The sequence below is a fragment of the Pleurodeles waltl genome, chromosome 4_2 (assembly GCF_031143425.1).
Source record: "Pleurodeles waltl isolate 20211129_DDA chromosome 4_2, aPleWal1.hap1.20221129, whole genome shotgun sequence".
Taxonomy (NCBI): Eukaryota; Metazoa; Chordata; class Amphibia; order Caudata; family Salamandridae; genus Pleurodeles; species Pleurodeles waltl.
The window spans coordinates 995,514,225-995,527,049 of NC_090443.1; the positions used below are offsets into that span (position 1 = coordinate 995,514,225).

Genomic DNA, 12,825 nt, shown 5'->3' on the forward strand with positions numbered 1-12,825 from the left:
CAGCAGCCCATGCATCAGCGTTATCAGTCTCCAACAGGTAATGACTGCTTAGGTGTTACATTTAGAGCCTGAGCTCCACCCACAACCCCGCCTTGTCCGCTGTAGATTCCTGCAGCTGCGCTTTGAGATCACCATCCGGTGATCATATCATCCTATTAGCTCCTGAGTGTGGAACCATACATAACAAAGGAGTCTCTTCGAAGTTACATCAAAGGCCCGTGATGGGTGGTACTGCTGCCTAGATTTGTTTTCACGCTGAGGGTGATGGAAAAAATGGACAGCCCGATAGGGACTGTTCTCAGGACCTGTTTTTTTAGAACTGTTGGTACTGAGCGCCGACAAGAGCCGGCCCACTTAAAGCCCTGTGGACAGAAATCTGCATACATTGTTGGGTGTACCGTAAGAGCTGAGGGTACATTACTATGGATGCAGTCAGACATCTGCATACATCATGGAATGTAATTAGGAGCTGAGGGTACATTCTGCTGGCTTTGTCACAGATCAGCACATATTCTCGGTGTAAGGTAAGAGCTGTGGGTACATCATGAGGGGCAAGGTCAGAGATCCTCATGCATTATAGGGTGTAAAGAAAGAACTGTGGGTACATTGCTGCTGGCGCAGTCAGAGATTCATTGTTGGGTCTAATGTAAGAGCCCGGTGTAGATTCTGTAGGTCCTGTCAGCGGTCCCCATACATTATTGGGTGTAAGGTAAGAGCCACGGGTACTCTAGGGGCGTACCCAGACATCTGCATACATCATGGTATGTGCTATAAATGGAAATATAGAAGTGCAGGCCCTCCCCATTTAGAGTACCTCTTTGTTCCTGAGAAGTGCTGGTACTCTCCCATTGAAAGTATTGCCGGGTTGCTGAGAAGTGCAGGTACTCAGTACCGGACAGAACCTACCCATTTAGAGCACTGATCATTGGGTGTAATGTAAGAGGCGAGGGTGCATTACTAGCGATGACATCAGATATCTGCATACATTATTGGGTGAAAGGACAGAGCTGTGGGTAGATTACTGGGGAAAAGTCAGAGCACTTGTTACCTTCATGCAGTAAGTTACATCACAGCTCTGCATACATGAATGTGGGCATTGACAGGGCTCTGACTACATCACTGGTGGTCTGGAGGTGTTATTGGGAAAATAGGCACTGCCTTTCATCGACTGGTATGGAAATGATTACTATCTTGTACATTTTATTGATGCTTTCTCTACTTCATTTTGGGCATAGTCTTCACCTGCATACATTTTTGGGGGCGTGGCTAGACTCCTGCGTACAGTAGTAGGGGCATGGACAGGGTCCTGCATACATTTGTGGGAGCATGGACAGGGTCCTGCATACATTTGTGGGGACATGGCCAGGGTCCTGCATACATTTGTGAGGACATGGCCAGGGTCCTTCTTACATTTGTAGGGACATGGCCAGGGTCCTTCTTACATTTGTAGGGACATGGCCAGGGTTCTGCATACATTTGTAGGGACATGGCCAGGGTTCTGCATACATTTGTAGGGACATGGCCAGGGTTCTGCATACATTTGTAGGGACATGGCCAGGGTTCTGCGTACATTTGTGGGGACATGGCCAGGGTTCTGCATACATTTGTGGGAGCATGGCCAGGGTCCTGCATACATTTGTGAGGGCGTGGCCACGGTCCTGCATACATTTGTGGGGACATGGCCAGGGTCCTGCTTACCTTTCTACTGTCTTTCCCAGGCTCCTGCAGACATTTTGTGGTCAGAGGTAGAAACCTGCATCTATTGATGGGGTAGATGGCAGGGTCCTTCACACAACATGGAGGAGCCACTTGTGTTAGACACATTATTGGGGGCTGTTATTGCAAATCTGTTCGGATATGCATCTAGCACTGAGTAAATGTGGACTGCTTAACTTCTGCTGCCCCGGCCAGGCTCCTGCCTAGAGAATGGATGCTGAGGGAGTCTGCAGTGTACACTGCATGGTGTGTTTCTACTTGAGGTCTCTGCCTTGGATCTTCCCCAATGGCCTTCCATCCCCCTGCTGCCTCTAGATCCTTCTGGGTGGCCTAACGTTTCTAGTCAGGTGTTGGCTTGCATATACTAATAAGACTTTGAGCCTGATTTAGAACTTGGAGCATGAAATATTGTGCCACAAAAGTGACGGACATCATGTCTGCTGTATTACGATCCCAATAGGACACAATGGGATCACCATATGGCAGATCGGATATCCGTCGCGTTTGTGATGGAGTATTCCCCTCCGCAAAGTTCTAAATAGGGATTTGTTACTATCTAAATGAACATTTTTTGCAATCTTAAAATAACGACAGATTGAGAAAAACTACTATGGTTCAAAACCCATGTCTTGCAGTGAGCTTGCAGCTCCATGATGGCTGCATGCACACTGCAGTTTGCCACACTTGTAATGAGGCACTAAGTCTTCGTCTGTTATTACAAGACTGATACTGGATTATTATAGTGCCTAATTCATTAAAGAGCCTACATATATACTTGCCATTATAAAGACTCTCTGTTATCTTTCCATTAGACTGCCTGACTCAGAGCTAACTATTAAAGAGCCTATGTATTTACTTGTCATTATAGAGTCAATTTCTTACCTAGCCATTATAAGGACTAACTCATAACTTGCTGGTATAGGACCTAACTCGTAACTAGCCATTATACTGCCTGACTCGGAGCTAACTATTGAAGAGTGCTCATGGTTTTTAGGCATTAAAAATACTATCACTTTCCTAGTCATTATAAGGGCTAACTCATAGCTAGCTCTTATAGTGCCTATAACTAGCCACTACACTGCCTGACTCAGAGCTAACTATTAAATAGCCTACATATTTACTTGTCATTATAGAGCCTATTCTTACCTAGTCATTATAAGCACTAATTTGTAGATAGCTGTTATAGTGCCTAACTCGTAACTAGTCATTATACTGCCAGACTCTGAACTAACTGTTAACTCATGGTTGTTAGCCATAATAGATACAATCAGTTACCTAGTCATTAGGACTACCTCATGGCTAGCTGTTTAGAGCCTAACTATCAATTAGACATTATTGAACCTCTATTGTAGTTATAGTGCCTAACTCATAGGTACTTATTATGGTGTGAAACTCATATTTAAGAGTACCTAACTCAGAAGTGACCAGTATAATAAGTGTTAAAGGAAAACACAAGACAGTGGGGCCTTTCTTTACATCCTTGTTCCCAGGACGTACAACAACATTCCCAACAGGACCGCCCCAACACTGTTTCAATTTAGGAAAGAATTCAAGACTCACCTCCTTAAATAACTCTATATCACAGTGTATTAGCCATGTAAATCCCAGCTTTCTCTCCTGTTGCCTATTGACTTTGCCTTTGATAATTTACAACACTCCGCTGCCTTTTGGCTACATTCATGCTGTAGAAATGTGATATTTATACAGATATAAATACATAAGAAGCTAAATTATATTCAAACCATACACGCAATGTAATACAACACTCCTCCCGCCTTTTATGGAAATAATAAATAAATAAATAACACTAAAATTATCATTTACTTGCAATCAACTTAATCAGTAAGATGTTAAGAAATATGGCTGACTCTTTGAACTCATCCATAAACTCCTCTGAGAGCATGCACACGCCTCACTAAACAAATTGATGGAGAAAATTTGAGTAGCCACATTACAGAGTAAAGCTTTAGTTATTTTGGGCACTCTCCATTTATGGTTGGACCAGTCTGATAGGTCAGTGGGCCTAGTCAAATAAAGCATGTAAACTTTTACCCTTCATTTGATAAATACAAATCCCACACATAAAACAAGTCACCTCCTTGATCCTGTTTTTTGGTGAGTTCAGTCAACTTTGGTAGACAACTCAAATGAGCTGGAAAGAAGCTCTCATTTTGCCATTCTGTTAAAAAAAAATCAGTTGACAGACACCCTCAACACAAACATAAATAATAACAGCAAGACAAAGAAAATTGAATAACTGCTCCCCTTGCAGTCTAGCCATCCTATTAGCAGAAAGTCTAAAATTCAAATCTACCTGAAATAATGATCCAAAATTGTTAGTATCCATTTTTAAAAGAATTTATCAGCTATATTGGACATGGTTTCCCTGATAATTGAAAGAAACCACAAAATATTAATGAGACAAAATCCTCGGTGTTCAAGGTAGCTTGCAAACGCAAAACCGCTTACCTGCCAATTAAAACATAAATACTGAAAAAATTATAACCTTAAAGCAGCAGTGAAAGTACACTGTACTGATAAAAAGTTATAAGGAACATATAAAATCAAACAAGAAAAAAATATTTTTTAGAGAGGATAGCGAATTCATTCAATACATCAATAGAACGGATAGCAAATTCATTCAATACATCAATAGAACGGATAGCAAATCCATTCAATACATCAATAGAACTCTTCAGAATTATTAATGATCTGCAGAATCTGCTGGTGCAAATAACCAAATCTATCCCTTACCTTCATTTTTGAAGGTAAGATTGTTAAAATCAGCAATGAAATTTAAAGTGAATATTTCGGAAGACCTGCAACTATATGCAGTGATGGATGCAAAATCAGAGTAGTCAATAGCACATATTTTGACATGATCACAACTCTGTCACGTTTAGTTTTTTTTTACCATATTTGTCCTTCTGGCTCTCAGGATGACATTGCCCCCTCTAAATGGGTAAAATTCCTTATACCACTACATCCTGTTTTTTTTAACTAATATTTTTCCAGTTCCCTATAGAGTGATATAGTCCCTGGAAGCAAGCCTTGGAGAAGCCACTATCAAAGAAAACCTAATTTAATGCCACAGAATTTAGCAACTACATGTCTATTTCCTTAATTCAATTTCTGTGTTGAATATTGGAATAAATGTCCATAACTAGCAATATGAATTTTTGTGACCCATTTTTTTCTGGACCTCATTCAAGCTGGCTTTCACACTGGTTAAAGTACTGAGCTAATAGATTAACCAGCTTTTGATGATGTGTGAAGAACAGCTGATTGGGGTGAGGTCAGAGTATTTGTCTTATGAGACCTATCCATAGTCGTTAATGTCATTGACAATCCCACTGTGATTTATTGAGTAAAGGACATTGTTACCACAAGAATTGGTCTGAAATAGCTGTGTTCCTTTCTGGAATATATATGGTTCTTCCTCCAATCAAAGCAAATCTTCAATCACTTCTAAGAGATTGCTTGCTCTACATTAGATGATGGGTGTCCAGTAACTTTGTTGAACTCAATCCAGCTAAAAACAGAATTACTGCCCACCTGAGTACTCTGACTTGTCCTCTGAAGTGGGCTAGTGGCCCATTCCTGTTAAATCTGTGCATAATCTGAATATCAATATAAATAATCCACTCTCCTTGAAAGATCATGCAACAAAATTTTCCTAACATTACTGGTAGGATAAAAACATTGCTTTCTTCAAAGACCAATTTCACATCCACGGTGAACGCCCTTGTTCAATGCAGACTGGATTATAGGAACACAGTTTATTTGTCCTCTCCAAGACCAATTTGTTCATAATGCAACTATGTGATTTTTTAATATTATCTTTAAATAGTGGCCAGAGTTCCCCTTTAATGTAACAGCAAAGGATCATCTTCGAATGATTGGAAATATCATACAAAGCCCGCTATCTTCAAGTACCAGAATTTCTTGCAAAGTTTTCATGGCTGCCTTACACTCTTACATTATGGTCAAACTTTCAGTCTTTCGTCGAAGTTGCAAAAAGCAGGGCTGTAAATTTCTGTAACTGAGGTTTCACTACAGACAAAATTTAAACAAGCATTTGCAATGTAATAGGTCTTGCATTAGCGAGAGTTAGAGCTGTTGGCTTTGTAAATGATAATGACGACCTCACATTTGGGATCTTATAAATATTTAGCCATGCAGCACATCAAACCTTTATCAAAAATAAACTGTGTTTGTGCATTCCTTCATACACTTGGCATTAGACTGTAATGGTCTGAACAGCCCCTACAGAGCACCACAGTAAAAATAGCATTTGGAATAAACATGGTCATGTAAACATATATTCGGCCCAGGCCCAGAATGAGCATATTGCAGCATAGTGTATTACACATTTTCAGACTTAACAGGCCTTTTAAATATCATTTAACTGTGGAGTCAGTGGCACAAGGGTGCAGTGCTGCAGGTTGTTACTAAATGTACCTGTAGAGGCAACAACAGAAGGTGCAGTACCACTGGTTATGGCTTAATGTCCCCATAGAGTCAACAGCAGAAGGTGCAGTGCCACAATTGCCAGCTATAAGAGAGTTTAAATATGCATTGAATGGTCAAATGGGTTATGATTTTTGGGCCCCCTCTAACCTAGTGTGACCACAAGGTGGCCTGGAGAGAAAGAGCACATTGGTCTCAATGTTTTGGTGGTGGTCCCATTGCCCTAGGACCACCACAGGCTGAGTTATGGCCAAACATATTTTGTCAAAGGAATGCCTGCAAAGCATTATGGGGTGAGTTCCCGTGCATACATTAAACCTTCATAAGAAATAAACTAGTGCATTAGCAGAAGTTGCAATACCACTGGTCTTGGCTAGATGCCCCTGTGGAGCCTCTGAGTTAGTAGTGCCTTGGGGCAATTATCACTCTTCAGCCCTTGGAGAGCATAGTGCACTACACTTCTGCAGGTGGAGCAAGGCTGTCAGAATATTATTACAAACAAGGCCCTTAAAACCCAAAATCCTCTCAGCCTAAAAACATAAGTTCCAGCTATAAGAGAGTTTAAATAAGCATTAAATGGTGGAAGAGGTTATGATTTTTGGTGCCCCTGTAACCTAGTGTGAGCCATAGAAAGACAGAAAGGGCACATCATTCTGAATGTTTTGGTGGTGGTCCCATTGTCCTAGGACCACCACAGGCTGAGTTATGGGCAAAAATGTTGTAAAAGGAATGCCTGCAAAGCATTATCAGATGAGTTTCCCAAAGTGCAGTGAATATTGTAGTATCGGCTCTCCCGCTGTGTGGGGAGAGCTGCTGTTGAGGATTAATTCCTGAGTCAATTTCATGCTATATAAAACAACAAAAAATGTTTACAAAACACACCCACGACATGACTACTTGTAATTATTGATTATGTAAAGTGAGGACTAAGTGAAGGGCAAATGCTGAAAACAAACCGCAAGCGTGAACACGAGTGCTTACTGACAAACACGGGAGGCAGAAAACAAAGACGAATAGTCCGTCCAACCAACAGAAAAACATTCCAGGCGTAATTAAACTGTTCTTGGCCGGTGCTCCTAAACCAAGTACAGGAAGTGATGTATCGGCTGCCAAACCAGTTGGGAGGCAGCCAAACAAGAGCGACACTGCCTTTAGCCTATTGTAAGTGTCAGGCAGCGGCAGTCGGGAGCAAAGTCCTGTACTCCATCCAACAGGTCTTGCAGACAGCGCATGCGTGCTGTCTAGGCTTGACCTAAAGAACTGGAGCACTCTTCCAGTCTGTCTTCTCACCAACCCGGATCTTTTTCAGTTTTGAATACTCCTAAAGACTCACCGGTGTTACAAATAAATGCACGTTTCATCTTATCCAGGGTCACTGGAGTCATGTGATTTTGCGGCTGTGGATTTGCTGCATTTGCTACATAATCTGTCACCTGGTGCCTAATCTGCAGATTTTAACAAAAAAATGCATACAAAGTTACTAAAATGTAGCAACACATGTTGCTGTGCAGTGGAAGGCTCTTGATAAAGTTTGACAGGTCATCTATTTGTTGCCTATACATCATTTGGGTGTCAGACTTGTACTGATGAGATGAAACCTTTGCCCAGATAGTTTTTTAAAAAAGAGCCACATTGTGCTGCAGGATTTGCCCATGCTTGCTGCATAATTTAGTAAATCTGTTGCATACTTTAATCCTCTTCTGCTGCATAGTTCCAGGGACCCTAATCTTACCTGTGCACCAGCTTTAGCTCAAAGAAATTTTGGAGAAGATTGTGTTCTAGAAGTAAAGCAAGATAAACCACATAAAACCTGTTTCGTCTTCACTTCAGTTTAGGAAATAAACCAAGGATTTTTTTTAAAGCACACCTGCACTAATGGCATAAGTGTTAAATAATCAGCTGCCTTCATTACTTCCATCATCCCCCCAAGACTCTGGCACAAATCCCTTAATTGCACATTTTGCCCCCTTTCCGATTCACTTATCCTGTAGTATTCCTTGTATCCTGTAGCCACATGATTTATACACCCTCTTCCCTGTACACTGCTTCTTTGCTTCTTGAAGCTAGCTTTGCTCCTTCTAACTACAGCAAATGTATAAAAAATACATTGGTATAAAGCCCGGTTCAGGGTGTACTCTGGCACAAACTGGGACAGTGCACCCCATATCTACTACCCACCCTCCGGAGTCTAAGTCACAACATTGCCAATGAGGACATGAATGGGAGACAGTTTCCTTGTATAGCGCACACCACAAACTGAATCATCTACACTTGGAAGAATTCAGAAGGTACATTTGCTTTAATAGAAAGGATTCCTGATTGCCTGATTGAGTGTACCATCGCCCATCGCCCGCACTACGACTAAATCACACTAATGCACATCACATGCTCAGGCAGATGCCTGGTCTGTCCTTGGCTCAGGCTTCCATCTGGTGTGGCAGCTCTGAGGGTGGTTGTCTGTAGCATACAATGGGAGAGAGATTTGTGTAACAGTTGAAAGAATGAACCATGAGGTTGGCCAGTTAGCATCTTGCAGACTGTGCAGCAACCTTGACTCCGTAGGTCACCCTTGAATGATTGATGAGTCTGCGGGATACTGTAAATATCAGGAACTATCAAAGAGGTGCTAAGTTATTTGTGGCATCAATAATGGTTCAGGTGCATATTTAATACAAGGCATCAGTAGTTGCTCTGGTGCTTATCTGATAGTGGGCACCAATAATTGTTAAGGTGCTGATGTATTTATGGACATCAATTTTTGACCAAGTGCTAATCTGATTGTCTGAATCCATAATTGATTAAGTGTTCCTTTGATTGTGTGGATCATCAGTTAATCAGGTGCATGCTTGATCTTGGGTACCATTAATTGATCAAGTGCTAATCTGATGGTGATAATCAGTAAGTGATCAGGTGCTAACTGATTTATCAGGGTTCTCTAATGGATTATTAGAAACATGTTTGCAAGCTGACCCAGTCCCTTTTCTCTGGTCTTAGCTCTGGGTGGGCCTAGGAAATCACCATGTGAGCTGGGAAAGAGCTTTAAAGGACTGGAAGAGAGGTTTGACACACAGATGACTGGATCAATTTTTCAGTGAATAGAAATCTGATCACTGGTCATCTGAACATTGCTGCTCCTGGAGGGTGGGCACAGGAAGTGGCATCACCCCATCACTGATCATCTGAACATTGCTGCTCCTGGAGGGTGGGCACAGGAAGTGGTATCACCCCAACACTGATCATGTGAGCATTGCTGCTTCTGGTGGGTGGGCACAAGATATGACATCACACCATCCCTCAGTAAACATCTTATTCCATTCCTGTCCTCACAGGTCTTTGACTTCAGCCTCACAGAGGAGGAGATGAAGCAGGTGGGGTCTCTGGACAAGCACTGGCGCTACATCGTTCCTTCCATCACGGTAACTTCCTGCTCTGCAGTTCGGTGCTTCCTCTGACGTTTTGTGTTGGTTCACTGCTTACATCATCTGATTCTCTATTCTGTAACTAATGCACTGTGATCCGATTGGTGGTCCTCGGGCCACACTGTGGATGCGTTAATGCTTTATTCATTCATCTGTGTCTATGTCAGAAATAACATAATCAGTTATGCTGCTACCAAATGCATTGTCTAGTCTTGTGCATAATTGCAGGCATTACTTTCCAGCACTATGTTATGGTCAAAAACCTGTGTCTGTTTTATATCAGAGGCTCTGTAGGTGGGGCTCGTCTCTCTACTGGGAGGAAATGTATTTCCTTTGAAGTTTGTACATTAAGGTCTCCATACATTAGAGTATTTCCTTTTCTTTGTGAAATGATAATGTCATCGTAATTGGTGGTGTCCATAGTGCAAATAGATGTACATCCCTTTAACTGGTTGTATCTATTTATCTCTTTCCATTTCTACCCAGTGCTTAATTTGTTAACAAAAAAAAGAAAAAAATACAATAATAATTGCAGGTGGCCCAAAACTGTTCGTAGGAAGCTGCCGCCTACCTTCATTACATGCACCATCCCCTCCCGTGCTGGTACTGCCTATTCATCTGCTGGCTCCTGCTCTCCCAACACTATCCACACCTACTTCCTGCAAGCCATTACAATGGCCAGAGTTCAAGCACAGAAAGAGAGCGCGGAGCAGGAACCTGTCTTTCATAAAGAAGGGCTCAGGTGGATCCTCCACTGAGAAAACATTGAAAAAATTGAGTAAAGTAAGACATTTTGCACCCAAATTCTCACTTGTTTGCTAAAAAGAAGTAAGCTCTGAAAGGGTACCCTGCAGCTGCACTCATGAAATATTCCAGTACATCCATGGATTTGTTAAGGGGAAAAGCAATGGCTGCTTTATATGAAGTGGTGGTGCTGTCTTATGGTTTCTCACCCCCAGCTCAGGGTACACCTACTCCATCCATATTCATATTGTTGCCATTAGAAGGCAGTCTCCGGGCCTTGGACACAAGTACACCGCACAGCAGCACATGAGAAAGTCACTGCAGGCTGAGGGTGCGACTGTGGACACAGCACCGTTCATAGTGCCAAGAAAAGCTATCTGGTATGCATCTAGGATCTTATGTGCTCACTCAGGAACTGGGCCATTCACATAGCCAAAACACATTGCCCGTTGTCTGTTAGCTGTGCCAGGAGGGATGGGCTGATCCCCTTGCCACTCTGAATATCTTCGCAAAAGAAAAGTTGATCAATTCCCTCCTTTCTACTGCATTCATGACATGTAATTAGAACACACTTTGAGGAGCCCTTATATCACCCTGTGCATTATTGCATTATGCTTATGGCTCCTTTATTGAGAGTGCACCGTAAGGCAGCAATAGACTCAGGGGCATATTTGTTATGGTTTTCCTTTGCCCTTGTACCACACACGGGTGACGCAATACCTAGACTGACATTGTAACTTACCAAGCCACTCAAGTCGCTGCTGTGCATTATTCTGCCACCGGGAAGCGTTCGTGGGTGGAACATGGGTGTTCCCACACATCCACCCATGGATTTCGACACATTCCCAGATTTACTATTAGTGGTAGACCTGGGAATGCTTAAAAATGCTAAGCCTCGAGGTGTAACACAGAGAAATATGCTAATTTTGCCTTGTTTTTTCCTCTTTCTACATTTGCTACATTCTACCACACACGTAGAAAGACAAACAAGCATTTGCAATGCAATAGGTCTTGTATTTTCTTCAGTTAGAGCTATTGGCAACGTAAATTCAGAACTGGACTTTTCTTGCCACATAAATTGGTCAACCCTGTCTCATAATTTTGTCTTTTCCTGCCATGTTTTGGTGGTCACTGGCGGCTACTGACAACAGAAATCACAAATCCTCGAGGTGAGACTAGAAGATGACTGCACTACCTGGCTTTGTGTAAACGTCTGAACAGAAATTGGAAAATAAGGCTGGAAAAGTATTTTCTTTTTATTTTAACAGAATGAAAAGTCTTGCAAGCATTCTTGTCTCGCATTTCAACAAGCAGAGCAGCCTGAGAAGATTTATGGCCCCAGTAAAGGAGATAAGAAATGCCCTGTGTGCGATGTACTGAGTACTTGCAGGGAAGGGCCCTGGAGAGAGAAACTTGAGATGCAATGTGAGGCTAAACAAGTTTCACATCATTGCTTCTAAGGTTAGCTACATTCTACCAGAAAGGGCATATTGTGGCTTTTGTGAGTAGTGAACTAAACGACTCGGTCTTTCTTTTGTAAAACAAACTGGTTTTAGGAGCCAGAGGTAAACAAGGGTATCACTGGAATAAAGCCAAAACAAATGTCAGCAACATGAGAGGACATGGGAGGAATGGAATGCTGCAATGAAACACAGGCATATACCAGCCTAAAACACCCACAGTGAAATGGGAGCTCCAAAGAAATAACAAAAATGGTCCGTCACAGCAATAGATAAAGAAACCAAAATGGAATAATACAGTAGTTGGTCACTGTTCTGAAACAGAAAAAGGAGTGAGAAAAAGACAGAACTGACCACTAGCAAGCAAGAATTTTTAAAGGACACTGCAACCAACAAATGAAATCGCTTTAAGCCATAAGAAGTATACCAAAAGTATACACGAGGTCAAACGCTTACACCCGACCTAAAAAGCCTCAGAGAATTGTTTTTCTTCAGAAAGGTGTACCATCCTGCACAAAAAAAATCTTGCCTACAACGCAGGCACGATGCAAGGCCAGCCCAGAAATAGAGCAGAAATGTGTGTTACATATTGTGCATTCTGGCCCTCCCCCTTTCATGTAGCACAGCACAGCAAGGTCACTTCCTGAGTCGCATGAATATTTGATCAAATATGCGCCGCACAAGTTACATGTTGCATGAAGGAAGAAAATTGCATATTATTCAGAAAATTAATCCTGTTTCAAAGTCAGTTTGACACTCTGCATGACCCTCCCCACCCTTAAAAGCCTTAATGCAGTGGTTTATTAGACATTCTCATCTGCAAAATAAAAACAGGTATTTCTTTAACATGCTCAGCTGAAGCGTTTCTCATTGGTACATTAGACATACTAATGCACTATAGTGTAAGGTTTTGGCCATGCATGTTAAAAGAAATACACTTTTTAGGGTCGAGCGTGCAAAGCACTCTGTCCCTGGTGTAATCTCTTTCTTTGGGCTTTTTACCACATCCATGTCAC

General features: G+C 41.9%; 1 protein-coding gene across 3 annotated transcripts in view; it reads left to right on the forward strand.

Moving 5' to 3' along the window:
• The window catches only part of AKR1A1 (aldo-keto reductase family 1 member A1), a 206,332-nt gene that overhangs the window by 172,008 nt on the left and 21,499 nt on the right, over window positions 1-12,825 (forward strand). For all 3 annotated transcript variants that reach the window (XM_069232846.1, XM_069232844.1, XM_069232845.1), the window contains one exon: window positions 9,516-9,602. In XM_069232846.1, coding sequence (XP_069088947.1) covers window positions 9,516-9,602 — 87 coding nt within the window. The remainder of the gene's footprint in view (window positions 1-9,515; window positions 9,603-12,825) is intronic.